Raw genomic sequence first — 18,265 nt, 5'->3', positions numbered from 1 at the left:
TTTTACATCGATTATTTTGAGTCAATATCTTTGTACTTATATGTTTAGGTATGGGAGTCGATATTTTTGTAGTCTATATTTTTTCATCAATATTTTTTACATCGAGATTTGTGACATCGATGTTGTACCAGTGAACCGTCCAGAGCAGGCGCATTGTGTGAGAAAGGTGAACATTTTAGTTCATTCGTGAACTCTAGAAACCAATCAATGTGCAGTATTCTGTTAAAGTACAGCTGTCTGATTCACAATGTGCAACACTTCTGTGCATTAGTCAACAAATGTATAGCGTGGCTCATGTTCAATATCCATTTATTCTTCAAATACCCCCAAAATTGCCATTGTTGGTATCCCAGAATTGTGTGAGTTGGCCTTTTTGCAGGTTTGCGGAATCGTTATTTTTAAATATCTGTGTAGCTGCAGTGCAGTCAGAGACTCAGCAGGGTAGAAGTCTGAAACTCCCACGCCTAAAAGTTTGCGCAGTGTTGTAAGTAAAACTACATCAATGTTTTAAAACAACATGCAAAAAATGAGAGCCAAGATTGCTGTGGTTTTTTTTAATTCTGCGTGCAAAAAATGGAAGTAGGGCAGAATTGGATTTGCAAGATGAAACTTTGGAAACAGTGTGAGGGACTAAAAAGAAATGGTTTTAATATAAGAATGATTTAGATTCCAAAACTGTTAGTTAGAACGTAAGCATGATGCAATCCGTGGAAGTTTTATAATTTATGACTGATTATATGGGCTGCACTGCTTTCTGCTGTCAAACCATGTGAACAGACCTTTCCTGCAGTGCTGTGTAGTGTTTGTGTAACTCACGTTGAATGTTTAGATGCAGCGGTGGTGACTCTCCTGTCCCCACGTCATTGGTCGCGGTGCAGACGTAGGGTCCGCTGTCCCAGCTGATGTTCTTCAGGGTGAAAGTTGACAAGTAGCCCAGAGTGGAAGTCTTGTGTGGACCCTCAAACCAGCGATAGGTCTTCGCTTCTGGGTTTCCTCGACTAGAACACGATAATGTCACGGTGTCCCCTTCTTTAATGCTTTGACGAGGATAAAATTCAGCCGCAGTGGTGGTCTTGGGGGCATCTGTGTAACAAAATATACACCATTAAAACACTAAAAATGATCAGTCCTACCTGTGATGAGTGATATGTAGGGGCGATCTGTGTAAAGGATACAACCCTAGAACCCATGAAAGAAGCCTTCTATTGAGAGGGCTGAAAAGGAGGCCCTTGTTCTCCTGTACCTGGAGGAATCAGGGCCCTGTAATGTCACCAGGAGTGAGTGCTCGTAGAGGACTCAGTGCCCCCCTCACACATTTGTGATCCACATTCTAAGGACACTTTACTCGTCCTCGCTCTTCAGAGATCCCCCACCAAGGAAACTTCATTATTGATTCCGAGGCTTCCCTTTTACTGTTTCCTTCTTTCCCCTCTCCCATATGCTTTTAAGCTTCTCTCTCTCTCCTCTCATTATAACAGCATGTTGTTTCTCTTACACTCACTCTCGCTGACACTTGCTGTGTCTCACTATCTCGATGTTTCTCTGTACCTTTCTGTCTCCCTTTGATTCTTTCATTCGTACTTTCTCTCTCTCTGTATCACCATGCTCTAGCTCTCTGCGTGCTGTTTTACCTGATCTGCTTTTCTACTTCGTTATTGTCTCTTTTCTTAGTTAGTTTAATCACTTCTTCTTTCCTTTTCACATTGTTTCCCTTATCCTAGTTTCTTATCGCTTAGCCTTTTTTATGCCCAGAATTTAATTCACATTTTACTTTGCTCTCACTCATTTCCCCTTGTGCAACTTTGCTTAATTCTTTCTCTCTTCATTTGTTTTTTAGTTATTTATTTTATTCTAACATCATACTGTGACAAAGCAGTATTATGACAATCAGTATCAGGACGCTAGAAACTAGCACCTGTTTCGTATAATCCATTGTATCTTGATATTTTTATTAGATACTTTTTAGAATCACAGTTGCTCCCTACTAAATATTACTTTTAAGGTTACACAACACAGTGACACCACCAGGCACACCAATGCCATTCCACCCATCTCTCTACACGACACACCCATATGTTCACGTTCAAGGCATTGTCAGTTGTGGTTGTCATAGACCTAGTTCAGCTCTTAACACAAACACTCAAAAAGACAATGTGCCCCACCTTGAAATTCTCAGCCACTCAGAAATACTATGTGTTCCCCTTAAAATCCTAAAGTCCCTCAGCCACTCATAAAGACGAAGTGCTGTCTCTGAAATCAAAAAATCATTGAGGCACCCATAAAGACATTGTGCTCCTCTTGAATTCCTCAATCGAGTAGTGCTCATGCCACTTCCCAACAGAGAATGCCTTCCTCACACAAAGGTCTTTCCAGAAAATTGGATAGAACCCTCCCGTAGAAGAGAAAGCCGTTCTAGACGGTGCTAGAATATTGATATATCACCCACCCACCATTCTTTGGAAATAATAGCAAAATAGCCAGATTTGTACGTGGAATCTTTTCTTCTTTTCAGGGCACTGGTGCTACCCTTCTAGGGTGCTGCTATACAAGTACACATACATCCATATCATCCAGTGACTAAAACCGATCAAAGCAAAATGACTTCCATACGGCTATGAATCCAATGACAGCACTGAGAAATAGACTAACTTGGGAGTTGTAACAGCATCCTCATCACAGACAGTGACGCTGTTGGAAGCTTTCAGCACATTGTTCATAAAGCATTCATTACTATATTCTCGTGCTTGGGATTCATCAGCACCTCTATTGCCTGATTCTCATCATATTTCTCCAATTGACCGTTAATATGCAGAGTTCCACAAGGATTCATCATCTCCCCTGTGGTGCTCAACAGTATCAATCCAAGTACAATGTAGAAGTCAAATTTCATTAAAGAAAGAGAAATCATATCATTAATTCAGTTTTAATGCATTTTTTCTATTATGCCATGTACCTTAACTTTGGAACATCATCTGAGAAACCATAGAATTGGAGTATGTTTATTAATGTTTGTGCGATGTCAAACCTCTCTTAATTGTATAATGTTGTGGCTCAGGAGAATATAGACAGAGGGATTCAACTGAATTCATAGAGGCATAGTACTGGCAAGGGCCTCTGCACTAGAGAGCAGTAGAGGGCCATTTTCCACAGTCTATCACCGAAGCGGGGAAGCCCAGCAAGGTATTGATTAATCTCACCTGGTTTGGCTGGAGGTGTTGGACTTGACCCTTTCTGCAGCCCCCAAACATTTTACCCTCACCTCTCCTATTTTTGCTGAATTCTTTTTTGTTGGCCTATTGCTTCTTTGCACTTTACCACTGCTAACCAGTGCTAAAGAGCTTGTGCTCTCTCCTTTAAACATGGCAAAATTGGCTTGCAACTGAATGGCATATATAATTTAATTAGAAGCCCCATGCAGAGTGGTATACCATATACCCAAGGCCTGTAAATTAAATGCTGCTAGTGGGCCTGAAGCTTTAAGGTAGTCCATGGGGAAGGCTGCATTGTAATTGTGAAACACTCCTTATTTTGTTTTCACTACTTTGGAGCTTCTCTCCCATGGAATATCAATGGGTTACCTTATTACATTTAGTAAGTGCTAACTTTTGACTGGAAACAAGTCAACGTTTTCAGTTTGGTGTCTAACAATTGTAATTAAAAATTATAAAGACAGATTTTAAGTTACATTTTTGAAGAATATTACTTTTAGAACGTTTGCCCAAAGAGGTTGGACCCTTATAAACTGCTGGGCTAGGCCACCATTATAATATGTATTAACAATTACCCAAACTGAAAATACTCAATTTGATCTTTTGTTCAAGGTCAAGTAATTGAATTACCTTGACCCGTGTTTTTATTTTCATTTGTTTTTTGATTAGCATGAAAATCTTCATGTGCACTTTAACATAACTTTCAGACTACATTCAAATGGAAGGCACATTATTATATCATAAAAACATAATTCAAAACAACCTATTCAAAAAACATATAGTACATAACTGAAAAGTGATCTCACTTAGAACCAGTTTGATATTTAACATTACAATGAGGTTAAAATTATTAGTGGTGTTTGGAAAGTGAACCTCTTGTTTATATTGTCCTTTAGGGGGTTATTGAAAACACTGTTAAGGAAGGCCTTCAAAGATTACTTCTAAATGCCCATAACTCACCAGCCCACAATACACCAACACCCTCTGTGTCTGTTGAGGTGCAAGAGAAAGCAACTCAAGAAACTGAATAAAAATTAGGATAAGATCATGAGAGCTGCAAATCAGATTTCCATGATCAAAAATGTTTTCCAACCCACCAAAAAAGAGATCTGTGTGTAACCAGAGTCAGCCCATACCTCGAATCCTCAGAATGTGGACAATGGAGCACTCTCTCAAGACCCTTGTGTTTTGTCATCTACTTAAAAAACAACCAGAATACATATTCCTGAAAGGCCGTAGATTGGTAATGCAGATGCAACCAGCCTACAGGCACCTGCAGCACAAGAAGCACAAACTAAATCAGTTTCACCACTAAGTGAGGCGGTTCCTGGGACCCTTCTTGATACAGGCCTGTTAGACTTGGGGTTCTCTAGTTGGCACAGGTATGCACTTGTGACAAATAGGGAGCTCCTCCTCTAGTCAGGGTAAAGGGGTACACTCCCAAAATAACCCCTGCTCACCACCTTGGTAGCTTGGCACGAGCAGACAGGCTTATCTCAGAGGCAGTGTGTAAAGCATTTGTAAACACATACAGTAATCAAGTGACAACACTACAGATGGACACCACACAAGTTTTATATCAAAAATATGTATTCTTTATATAGATTTAACACAAGAACATTAAACGACAAAAACACACAATACTGTTACTTTAGATGGTAGAATTTGGCTTAGTTCTCTTAAGTTCTTAGATGCGACACTTTAAGTCAATGTACCTTTCAGATGCGACACGCAGGGCAACGAAAGTGTTGCAACGATGTTGATGCGATTAAGTTTTTGGTGCAAAGAAATAAAGACGTGAAGATCTTCCAGATGCGGCGCGCTTCTCCGATGTTGCGAGAAGACCCGACTCGATGCTTCAGCTGCAGCGGCGACACACTTTACGCGATGCGAAGACAGAGGCCTTCGCAGCAACACTCTTCTCCGACGTTTGCGAGATGCTTCCGCTCGCTGCGACGTTGCAGCGGCGACACCCCTTTACGTGATACGATGACAGCAGGTCCGAAGGCGGCACGCTTTTCCGTGGATGCAAGGCGCTTTTCTTGATGCGGTGCAATGGGACAACTACGATGGCTGCGATGGCGACACACTTCTTCCTCGATGCAAGACTCTTCTCTTGATGCGGTGCAATGCGTCAGCTACAATGGCTGCGATGGCGACACGCTTCTTCGGCGTTGCGAGACACTTCATGGATGATGCGAGACGCTTACGCTCGATGCGATGCTGCAGCAGCGACACACTTTACGCGATGCAATGACAACAGCTCCGACGGCGGCACGCTTCTCCTTCTTGAGTCGCGCTTCCAGCTCCTTGCGACACGCAGTCCCTCAGAAGGCCCAAACAGCAGCAGCAGGCACTTCCTAAAGACTCTGGGGAGCTAAGGGGGTGAAGTCTGTTGTTCTTGAGACTTCAGCAGGAGGCAAACTCTTTTCCAAGGCCTTGGAGATCCTTCACAAGTGGAGCAAAAGTACACACAAAGCTCCTTTCTCCTCTCTTTGGCGGTAGGCAACCCCTGCAGGCCAATCCCCCAGTTTCAGGGATAGTCTCTCCTCAGTTTCTTCTTGGTTCCTCTCCTGAGCAGATAACAATAACCATCTATTATTCAGTGCCAAGATACCTAAGGCTGAACATGTGCTTTACAAATACTTATGTTGTTTCCTCATATTTATTTATGGATGCTATTGTACAAGTTTATTTTACTGAGGGTTAATGAAAAAATAAAACAGTAAAATAAAAAAATATTATCTATCATAAATACAGTAAATAATGGAATACAAAACATTGTGCATCCATTTTATTGTATAAGAGAGCGTAAAAAAATCACACATGACTATTATGATACCCCAAAAAGCCCTGGATCATTAAGATGTGGCTGGGCTTGTTTCAACTTTGGGTTTCATTCCATTCTAAGAGCCGTGAAATCCATTGGTGAAATGTGGGGGTGCAGGATCCACCCAGGCAGATGAAATGCAGATTAGTACTGTAGCCATGGCTAAAAGACAAATTTGCGCGGTACCAATGGTACTCCTTTCTTAGCGACTCCTAGCAACATCAGCTCAGCTGTGAGTTTTGTTTAAATCCTCAAAGTTTGTGTTAGAATTTCTTCTATAGCTCCCTTCAGAGGATCTAGAGCCGGGCAAGAAGCAAACGTGAACTATATCAGCATCGGCACTACGGCAGCGGGGACATAGGATACCATCCATGCCACCCCATTGAGCGATCTTGGATGGCGTGTAGTATAATGAAAAGATCCTCTTACAATGTTGTGCTTGCTGACCTGCTACCCTGCATACGGAGTGGCCGAGCTCGAATAAAACCATAAACTTGTCCCCTTCAATATCTAGCTTCTGCTGCCATTTCTCACAATGCTGGTCTAGATCTTCAGCCAGTAGCTGCCTCAGCCCGCCGTAAATCTGAGTAATAGTGCAGCCATCTGGATATCTTATTGCCTCCATAACTAGATCTTTAGTGAAAGTCCCCCCCTTTCTTCCTTGTGATGGAGCTTCATACGTGAAGATATTTTAAAAAATCCCTATGATCAAGACTAAAAAGAAGCTGAGCCTTCTCAATTGAAATTATTCCATTTAAGTCAAGCAAGTACCCCATCTTCCTCACCCCAATGCATCCCATCATGACATAACCCCGTCATGGAATACCTCTGGATAAGTGACAGATTTCAAAACTGAGGAGTGTAATAATTCATCATTCATAGCCCCAACTTTTTCCTGACAGTAGTCCAAACCGTTACAGCTGCACTTTTTTTTTATAGTAACTGGCTTCACTATAGTTAGGCACCTCTCTCTCTAGTAGCAAATCTGGAGGAGTGTCCCTTATCTACCGGTCCACAAAATTCCCCCCCAGTAATCCTTGAATGTATTGGACTGTTGCAGCCTAGTAATACATTTTTAAGTCTGAAACCACCCAGCCCCCCACTGTCCCTGGGTAAGGACATATATCTGAGGGCTCTTCTAGTCTTTCCTTGTGCTCATACAAATCTGTAAACTATTTTTTCCATTTCCTTGAACCAGTGACTCTCAAACACTACGGGAATCGTTCTAAATAGATACAAAATTTTGGGAAGAAATAGCATTTTAATAATCTTACATCGACCCATAATTGAAAGATGCAGATTTTTGAACCTTTCTAAATCTTTCTTACTCTTTTAGATCACAGGGGCCAAATTTTTTTTGGCCCAATTGTGACATCGAGGGAGGTAAGAAACCTTAGGGTTGCCACAGACTACACTCTATCCCGGACCAGGCATGTTAATGTAGTCGCAAGGATGCAACTGAACACAATGCAAACCATACCAAGCAGGGTATTCTGTCATGATAGCTGGGGTAACTTATGCAAATGGCCTACTATGAAACTGCAAATGATCCAACACTGCAACAAGACTGTTACGAAACCTCCATTCAAGAAAACACATAGCAATGGTGCCTGATGCACTACAATAACTACAGACAGACACTTGGCCATTAAGGCCCTTTCCATCATCCATTGGGAAAAGTCAGCATTTCTACAGGGTTTTAAGTTAGCATATTGAATAAAACCATATCGAAATACATTTGCATTATGCCCAAAATGTAAACAAACACAATATTGTGTGGGTAACTCTATGTTGGTAATTATAAATTTACTTTCCTAACTTCACATTACATAGCTTGAAGATATATATAATTTGGAGTTAAGTACAGTTAACCTATAAATACCTATATATCTAGATCTCTATATATCTATATCTTTATATAGCTATAGATATCTAGCTCTATATTTCTATACATATTTATTGATCTCTCTCTCTACTCCTAGAACATGACACTACACTATAGACTGGAACCTATTCTTACCAAAAATACATTTGTTGAGCACCATTCCAAGTACAGACAGTGGAACACTGCATCTCCTTGCCAGCAAATATATAAAGTATACAAGCCCATCTGATCTTCAGAAGCAAAGTAAAGACCTGGCTTCTCCAGAGATTGGAAAAGATCAGAACAGAGCATTTTACCTAACAGTTCTCCAAAAAGTCACGAAAACATCCATTACTTGACAATTCCAGAGTCATCTGTAATCAGTGCACGCCTTTGGTGTCACTAAAACCTCAGTTGGCAGCCAAATAAAATATTCTGATTTGCAGACACCCCCTGCGGGACAAACCCGCACACTCTTGATGCTGGTGTTTGACCCACCACGACTGCTGTTTTTAGATCTCAGCTAGACAGTGCATGCGCTGTCTCAAAGAGATGTGTTGTGTTCTATCTGTGGGCTTACAGGCCGCCCATATAACACCATTAGTAAATGTTAGTGTTGCTCTCCTTTTCTTTGATACCATTCGTCATGGCATGCAGGCATCATGCCTCTTCTTGGGTTTGACCCTCCAATAGTTCCTGGACCAAGTACAAGTCTCCTTACACTGCTCCCGGTTTGCTGAGCTATAATTTACTTTGTTTTCAAGCACTCCATAGAAGTACATGTGTTTTCAGGCCGCTCCTGTATACACATACACATATACCACTAAAATGCATGAGCATGTACATAAACTGATACATTTCTTAAAACGTTGTTAAAAAACAAACAGCACTTGTTTATTGTTTTGCATGAACTCATGGTGTTGGAGCGCTTGCTCCGTCCTCCATCTTGCCATGGGGCGAACACGAGCCGATGGTATTGGAGAACTATAAGTGCCCACAAGATACTTTCCACAATGACACATTCATTTTTGCCACTGATCCTGATTAAACCAAAGTATTTTTTTTACCCCTTAATTGTTGCTCTCTCCCGCCCTCTCCTGTTGTTGCTTTCCCATCTTCACTCACCCTCCTGCTTGCTTGCATGACCACTCCCCCACTACCTCTCTCATCGCTGCAGCTTTTATTTTTTTTGCAAGATCCAATGGTATTGGAGTGCTCATTCCGTCCTCCATCATGCCATAGTGCTAACACCAGCTGATGGTATTGGTGCACTGTAAGTGCTCACTAGTTACATAGCACAGTGAGACATCCATTGTTGTAGACAGGAGGGAAGCATAAGTGATTGGCCCAGAATCACAAAGTGTTCAGCTGACCCTGAGATCGAACCTGGTCTCCAGTACCCCTTTCAGCAGCACTGGCCATTACGCCACATTCTCGCTTCACTTCAAAGCTCCTCATCTGTTTCTCACTAGCACTTCCACATTTGTTCAGCAAGACCCCATCAACACCGAACATGCATTGGCAAAGCCAAAATATCTCGGCAATGCTCAAGCTATTGGCCTTGTCAATGTAAATGTCTTGAAGCCATGTTGTCAAGCAGCACATCTGCTGTTCAGCATGACTGAGTCACTGGAAAAATGTGCTATGATATGGCCAGCGCAGGCCACGTCATAGGGCTTTTTATGTTAGGAGGAGCAGGACAATACACTGGACATGTAGGGGGTGAAGAGACTCGGCGTTGGATCAACATCCTATCATTCTGGACTTTCAGTGACTTTTAGCCAAGCTGAACAGAAGATGTGCTACTAGACAACATGGCTAGAAGACATTTACACTGACAAGGCCAATAGTTCAGGCATTGCTGCAGCCTATTGGCTTTGCCAGTGCTTTTTTTTTACTGGAGGGGTGTCGTGGTCTAGTATATAACGAGAGCCACTAACCTGAAAGCCGGGTACAGCAGGAACGATGCTAGGTAATCTCCTCCCCTAAGAGGTGACACCTGCATGTAGTTTATCTTTACGCCACAAATGACACCCCTACCGGGGAAGGGAAAAAAGGGACAAAGGAAACAAAAACAGAGTTGTCACCTGTACTTCGGACCCGCTTGGCAAGAAAGGTGATGACTCTCTCTTTGGGCTTCTATCCCTATGCCCTGCAACGAGAATACAACATACATTCAGCAGGATTCAAGGTCATGCACTTCCTAACCCCCTCCCCTTCCTTAATCCACAGGTTGTCACTTACAATGATAATAGCAGGGAGAAGGACATGTCAACAGGCGAGTTCTCAAAACAAATAACACCTCTATCAGATTGTTTTCTATCATGCAGTCTTGTAAATAGAGGTAAATGGATACTTATCCGTCCGTCGCGTGCCTGACAGTTTATGCACCAACGAAGTTCAGTTTCTTGCTGAAATCCGGCGCTATCATAAGCGCGCAATGTAGACAGCCTTCAATTCCTGGACCAAGGTTACGGCACTCTGGCAAGTAGAAAACTGAAGGGAACAGCGAATTGTTGATAGGGAGGAGTTCGAATCACCACTGCAGTGCCGCGTCGCTATGGTGGCCGGTAAAGAAATCAGTGGCAAAAAGGTACTTCAGTCCTTCACAGGACTTGGAGCCTCTGCGGGTTCGGAACAAACAAAACGCTGAGAAAATGCGCTCCGGGATAGTGACGATACACCCTCCTACTTCCGCATCTGGGACTGGAAGGCAACGGAGTAGTGGGTAGGGCTTGGTGCATGCGCAGCGCTCTTCTTCGTCTAGAAGAGCCTGCGTCGGTCCCCGGGTGAAAATGCGAGCGTCTCGCTGGTTCGCTTCTGTGAGTTTGTGCGATAATCACTTCTCTCCGGACAAAGCCCGCAACGGCTTTGGAACGTTTGCAGCCATCGTGGCGTTTCCGCGCTGAGAAGAATATACGGAACTCTCCTTCTGGTTGTACAGTATCTGGTATCCTACCTCGGAGTAGGAACTACGTGACTTCTCGGCAGGTCTCTGGAACTTGAGTGACAAGCAAAGATTCACGTGGGGGCGGGGCTTAAATAATGAATGCAGTTCCTCCCCAGTGCACCTTGGGAACTGTAGTTTGTAAGCCCGTCTTTCATACATTCTCATTCCGTACCTGCTCTACGGCGCCCCCTCTGCTCGGCCATGACAAGGGGTTGCCCTCCGGTGCTCTGCTGCCCTCTTCAACCTGCCTTTGGGCATTTCACCAACTGACTCTACAGCGCTGTTTACTTAATTGCTGCAGTGCAGGCGGGGAAATGTTTGTCACCATAATAAATACAGCACAAAGTCTGCATTCCAAACATTCTGCCCCAGCTTCCTATAACCAGAACGGACTACATCTTCCTATTCCATGTTCACACCTGCAGACCTGAAATCAAAAACCAATAGGACATGCCTACTCTTTCAGGCAGCCTCCACCGACCTGCCTACAACACTGAGGAATACAAATGAGGATATGCACCAAATGCAAAAGATATCTGTCCAGTAACCACTCACTTTGGGTGATCCCGGTATAGAGCATCCCTGATGGTCCCACCCTCCTCCCTCACCAGCTTTAACACTGGACGCTCTAAATCTTATACATACATTTTCTCAGTGACTGATTTTTATGTGGGATGACAGTAATGCAGACTACCTCTGTCCTCTCACTCCTCTTTAGGTCCTACAGGTAATAACAGAGTAGGGGTGAATTTTCAAACATTTTGTGCTGGGTTAGCATCACAAAAGTGATGCAAACCAACATAAAATGTTTTTTACCAATTTACTTTCCAGCGGAAAACTTGTTTTACTTTGGAAAGTACCCTACAAGTGACCTGAAGAAGCACGAAGCATTGTTTTGGGTTACTTAGCGCTAACGGGGTGTTACATAGGTGGTACACGGGCGTTCCCATGCAACCACCAATGCCTTTTGATGTAAAACCCTAGCTACAAACAATAGTAGATGGGGTTAAGCACCAAAAGTTAACGCCTTCTGAAAGAAGGCATTAAGAGGCGAAATGTTTTAGTTTCTCCCTTCTTTTCTGACTTTGCATGCTTGCTGCACTGTGCAGCACGGATACAAAAATTAAGAAAAGTGTTTGAACTTGTCTAGGCATAGTATTTTGTATAGGAAGGGTACCCTTCCTGTACAAAACCTATGCTAGACGCAGGCACGCACCTTATTGCTATGGTGCCAAGGTGTGTGCCTGTTGCACAGCAGCTGAAATCAGCGCCAGCGCTAGGGAGAGGTGAGAGACATCTCTCTGTAAATATGGCGCTCTACTGCTCCGTCACTGTCACGCAACGCAGCTCAGCATTTTTGGCTGCTGCTCTGTGTTGCACAACTTTTTTGAAAATCTACCCCTTGATGTCTAAATTATTGTGTTGACAGGACTTGTGTTAAATGGTCAGTAGGCACCAAACACTCCATATATGAACTGAAGAGTAACTCAAAGCTGGCGACTATTGTGACCTCTGAGTCCTGTCTCTGACTCGTCTTTCCTTCATCGCACTGTTACACTCTGTGGCTTGTATTTACCACCAGACCTCCGTTTTTGTCCATGAATCACCTGGATGTTTCAACTATTGACAAATATATATTGTCTCTAATTGCCAAATCAATTGTGTAATCTCATTGAACAGTTTTTTCTTTGAATATATGATTATGCTGTACATATTTACCCTTATTCTGATGCACTAATGATTTTAACTATAAAATAAGAATGGTTTCTGATATTTGAAAAAAACAGAATATAATTAAAATAAAAAGATTTTTGATATATAAAAAAAAATAATTGCATATTGATACAGTCATTTATTAATAATAACGCACAATGTTTTTGGAATAATTAGCATTACGTTGTCCTGGAACTTGTAAGTTTTGGGATTATCGCATACTTGTTGCTAGTTCCCTTCCTTTCCCTTCATGACACTCTGTGACTCAAGACAGGATAAGACACCACTTTAGTCAAGCACACATGCCACCAAAATAGGACTCTTTGCAATTGCAACAATCTTCTAAACAAACCATGGTGTAGCATGCTCCCGGTCTGATCATGCGCCTCAGTGCCTCACAGTGGGATATGAAGCGCTATACAAATGCAGTTTCAATTAGAACAACAAGCTCGACCTTTCCCTTCAGTCAGAAGCTGCTGGAGAAAACTGACGTTTAAGAGAAAACCACAACAGAGCTGCAGGCGCACACCAGGACACCAGAGGGACAAAGAGCTCGAGGCCGCTGAATGCCTCATAAGTGCACCCAGTCCAGTGGTTAGAAGCGTTCTGATTGGCTGGGCGGCTCTCACACTCCTAATCAACATATTTATACATTTTAACACAATATTATTTCAATTTCTCTGTAATGCCCATTTTCATCTCCAGTAATTAAAGTTAAAAGACTTACATCGAATGGACAGTGTAATGGATTGAGACGCTGATTTGCCACTGGGGTAATTAGCTGTGCACACAAACTCCTCCATATGGTGCTCTGCGGCGGGGGTGTAATTCAACACTAAGACAGTCCTCCATCTTCCGTCCAAGAGTTCTTCGTGGTAAACGCGGACACTCGTATGAACCTTGTCCCATGCCAGGGTAGGAGGGTGGGCGGGGCAGGTGTGCTCCACAGAGCAGGTGATTGTTACTGGGACCCCTTCAGTCATGGTTCGAGGGAGGGTCACTGTTGGCCGCGCTGGGGTACCTGCACAAAACACAAATGGACACATGTGACAATGTTCCTGATGAAGGAGCTCCCTCAGAAACAGTGTCTGAGCCCCATGTGATGTGTGTTTTACATCAGAATCAAATGGGGCAAAGTTTATTTGAGATGACTTTACACAGTGTGATTATTCTATTACTGCCATGTCAGATTACTAAAGTCCTTGCGCAACACACTGATTAGTGTAAACTCCATGGTGTGCACAATTAGCAATGCTTATTTTTAATCTTTCCTCCTGGAAATGTACCTCTTGGACCTCGGAATACACCAGTCGCAACCTTCACCCCTACCCATCAGCTTCTAGGCACAACCGTGGCCTTCAGCCACGACGCGCTCTCAGCATCCATGTACCGAGCACGACACGGCTAGTTCCTGCAGGGCACTGCCATTGGCTCCGGTCATTCGCCTCATCCCCAGTATTTGCAGGATCAGTGGGCAGAGGGCATGGCCTTCAGCCACAAAAAGTGGGTGCTCATTTGTATTAACCACTTGGTCACCATGCCCTTTGGCCCATGCTCTACGGGTATTGTATATAGGGCCTTCAGGGAATCCCGACACCCAGTGTCCCCCAAAACTCTTCGAATGACCCCACCTCAATTCCCCTTCCAAATTCTCACTGTGCACAACCTTTGGCCATGCTCAGCAGGACTCTGAGAAAAGAATATCTTCCTACCAGGTCCTGTGCCCCTGCCTCAGTGCCAGCAAGGTAAACCCTGTGTTCCCCAAGCTGTCGAAGGGCAAGTCACTGACACCTTATACACAGAACATGAACTTAGTAACTAGAACTTATGGCTGTGTGTAACAAGTCATGAACGCATGACGTGGCTTTTGGCTGCATTCTGTGACTTGTGCATCTACAGGCCCACTGACTGGTCTTGGTCCTTGGGTGGGAGTATTGCTTTCTCGTGCATTTAATAGAACATATGGCCTTAGGGAGTCCAGTGTAGCCTCACATCCCCCTCTTTGGCCAAACAACACACATCTCACCAAGATCAAACAACAGTAAAAATATGGGTCTTCAAAGGTTTATGAGTTGACTAGAGTTGCAAACTGGGACTGGCCATCAGCCAAACTTTTCCCATGCAAATCGGTGACAATGCAGAGTTCGAATTAGGTGTATATCTAAGAAAAGTATTTTCATATTGTTTGTGTACATGAAAATTAGTTTGCTTAACAATGGATTATTTTAGCATTGTGTCTCTCTGGAAGTGTAGTTCCTCCACCCTCCACTTTCAGATGGAAGAGGTTTTCCACAACCACTGGACGTCATCTGACATCACAAAACTACGAATGGAATCTCATCATAGATAATAAATTTACCAATATTGGCAAGGGCAAGATATCTCAACAAAGGGGTTGGTTTGACCATGCTAGTACTGTCGCCCTCAAGGGACTCAAAGCAGCATTGGCAGCCAAGCCAAGAGACAATAATGTGGTTAGAGAGCTTAGAGCCACCTATCAGGCGGCAGTCAAAAGTAGGAAGACCGAATTAAGGCAAGAGGCCTGGGACAAATTAGATCAGGCAGCCGCAACTTCGGATTCCTCTTTATTCTGGGCTACAGTTAATTGTCCGTTTTTAAAGGACGACAAGATGCCCGAACTGACGGCTAATGTCGGTGAGGAAAATTGGGTTACCCACTTCTCCGCAATCTTTGACTCAGATAGATCTAGAGGTGTGCATGAAGATGGGTGGCCAATCGTCCCTCTGGACATTTCCATCGTTGAGGTGCAGGGAAGTATTACCTCCAGCAGTGGTGGGAAGGCCCAGGGGCCCGATGGGGTGCCGATCGATTTGTATAAATGAGTTCCGGAATTGTGGGGCCCGTTGTTAACCAACGTTTTCAACGGCGCCGAATGTAACGGTGTTCCACCTACGTGGGAGGAATCCATTATCATTCCTATATATAAGAAGGGAGATAGGGGGGATGCGAAGAATTATTGCCCAATCTCCCTCCTTGATTCATCAGTGAAAATTATGAGCCGGGTGCTCTTGGTCAGGTTGGAAGAATGGGCTGATTCTAAAAGCATTCTTGCCAATTGCCAATATGGCTTTAGGAAGGGACGTGGGACCATTGATCAATGTCTTAACCTTGAACTTTTAATCGGGAAATATACAAAGGCCAAGAATGGCTCTCTCTTTCTCTGCTTCGCAGATTTGAGCAGTGCTTTCGATATGGTGGACCATAGCATTTTATTGGCTAAACTGTTTGAAATGGGGGCCCCCGAAGGCATTGTCTATTTCCTGGCCCGACTTTATGCCAATCTAAGTTCCAGTGTTCGCTTTGGTCCGGGTGGGGAGCGCACCCCAAAGTTTAAGATTAGGCGGGGCATAAGACAAGGGTGCGTTCTTGCCCCCCTACTCTTTACTCTTTTTATCAACGAGGTTGATTCTGTATTAAAGACGGTTGCGGCAGATGCCCCAAAAATCAATGATTTTAACGTCCCTGTATTACTTTACGCGGACGATGCCGTGATCTTGTCCAGGACCCCTATAGGCCTTCAACGCCTGATGGACAGATTCTCAATGTTCATCAAGGAGAGAAAGCTGTTGATCAACAAATCTAAAACCTACATCATGGAATGTGGCTTGGGGCGTAAAAAACCCCACTCCTATTTTATTGATGGCCATAAGGTGCAAACAGTGGACTCCTTTAACTATCTTGGCATCACCTTTACCAAGAACTGTAGCTGGACTGGTGAGATTACATATGTCCGGGCCAAGATGGCGAAATGTGCCCACGGGGTGTTCAAGTTTGCTACCAAAATAGGGGACAAATGGATTAAAGACATGTTAAAAATATATCAAATGAGATGTCTTTCAATTGCCCTCTACGGTGCTGGGGTTTGGGGTCACGCCACGGCAGGGAGCCTTCAAGTGGAGGAAAATCTCTTTTTAAAGAGACTTTTGTGTCTGCCCAAATCTGCCTCCAACGATCTGGTGCACAGAGAGTTTGGGATTCAACATCTTTCAGACTCGATTACTTTAAGACCATTAATGTTGTGGCGTGCCATCTGGTCGAAGGAAGAGACCTCCTTAAATAGAGCCATCATTAGTGACTGTTTTTCTACTGATGATCACATGAAGATTCCTTGATCTATGGCTTAGATATAAGAAAGGACAGTTATGCTGTTTCTAGCCTGTCCAAAGTTGAGATGAAGACCGCTTTCGCGAGCTACAAGTCAGAGAGGCGAGGGAGGGATAGTAGACATCTTACTACATGTATGCTCTACGGAAGATATTGTGAGAATGTGGGTTATCAACCGTATCTGAGCTATGCCACCAGAGCCTCCCATCAGTTTGTTCTAACAAGATTAAGGTTTGGGATAGTGCACCATTTGGTGGCCTTCCCTTGTATTAAAAAACACCCGATTGGTCCATGCCCATGCGATAATACCTCAGTACAAAGCACTATGCACTTTCTATTGCTGTGTAAATTCTATGGTAACCTCCGTTCAGCCTTTTTAAAACCTATTTATAAGAAGTATGGTACTAGAACTGTTCATGATTCTATGAAGTTGTTTTTTAACTCGTACCCTGATGTATCTTTTTTCGCTGCTACCTTCCTTCTTCAAGCTGTTAAAGCAAGGACCAGTATGATTTCTTAATTGTATTTTTAATCTTGTATTTTGTACTGTATTTTAACAATGTTGTTTTTATGATGTTGCTTTTGTAGTGAAAATGTATGTGCTTTTATGGACTTTGTGTTTAAGCCCCGAATAAAGCCTTATGAAATGAACTGAAAAATGAGTTGACTAGAGTTGCGAACTGGGACTGGCCATCAGCCAAACTTTTCCCATGCAAATCGGTACCAATACAGAGTTCGAATTAGGTGTATAGCTAAGAAAAGTATTTTCATATGGTTTGTGTACATGAAAATTAGTTTGCTTAACAATGGATTGTGTCTCTCTGGAAGTGTAGTTCCTCCACCCTCCACTTCCAGATGGAAGAGGTTTTCCACAACCACTGGACATCATCTGACATCACAAAACTACGAATGGAACAAGCTGTCAACCCTGAACAGTCAGTCAGACTAGACATCCTTTAATACTTTTTAGACGTTTGCAGACCTCTGTGGACCTAAAAAACCTTCTTGTCAGGATATACACACATCTCTTTTTTAAAACTAGTGTAGTGCTCCCGAGTATGAAATAGGTACTGATAGACCTGGCACTTTTGACAGGTTTATCCCCAAACGTTTCGCCCTTTGCCTCCTACTTTTCTGACCCTGCGTTAGTTGGCTATAGGATTCTGGGCACTTTACCACTGGTGATCAGTGCTAAAGTGCATATACTCTCTGTATAAATTGTGACAATGATTGGTTATCCATGATTGGCATATTCGATTTAATGGTAAGTCCCTAGTAAAGTGCACAGTGTGTGCCATGGCCTGTAAATCAAATGCTACTAGTGGGCTTGCAGCACTAGTTGTGCCACTCACATGAGTAGCCCTGTAAATCTGTCTCAAGGCTACCACTGTAGTTTCTGAGCACCCAGTTGGAGAACTGCCATGTTGTCCTGGCAAGTACACGCACATGTCAGACCCAAACCGTTCCTTTCCTTACACATGTTAGGCACCCCTAACGTAGGCCCAAGGTACCCCCATGGGCAGGGTGCAGTGTATTTGAAAAGTAGGACATGCACTGGTGTGTGGGACATTTCC

General features: G+C 43.3%; 1 protein-coding gene across 7 annotated transcripts in view; it reads right to left on the bottom strand.

Annotated features, from left to right (window-relative positions):
- Positions 1 to 18,265, bottom strand: part of LOC146809067 (sialoadhesin-like) — a 514,967-nt gene that overhangs the window by 138,697 nt on the left and 358,005 nt on the right. For all 7 annotated transcript variants that reach the window (XM_085614289.1, XM_085614287.1, XM_085614291.1 and 4 more), the window contains 2 exons: positions 13,294 to 13,587; positions 817 to 1,083 (listed from right to left, as the gene is read on the bottom strand). In XM_085614289.1, coding sequence (XP_085470415.1) covers positions 817 to 1,083; positions 13,294 to 13,587 — 561 coding nt within the window. The remainder of the gene's footprint in view (positions 1 to 816; positions 1,084 to 13,293; positions 13,588 to 18,265) is intronic.

The sequence above is a fragment of the Triturus cristatus genome, chromosome 7, assembly GCF_964204655.1.
Source record: "Triturus cristatus chromosome 7, aTriCri1.1, whole genome shotgun sequence".
NCBI lineage: Eukaryota > Metazoa > Chordata > Amphibia > Caudata > Salamandridae > Triturus > Triturus cristatus.
Note: the sequence above shows the minus strand (reverse complement) of the source record. Positions and strands in the feature narration are given on the sequence as shown.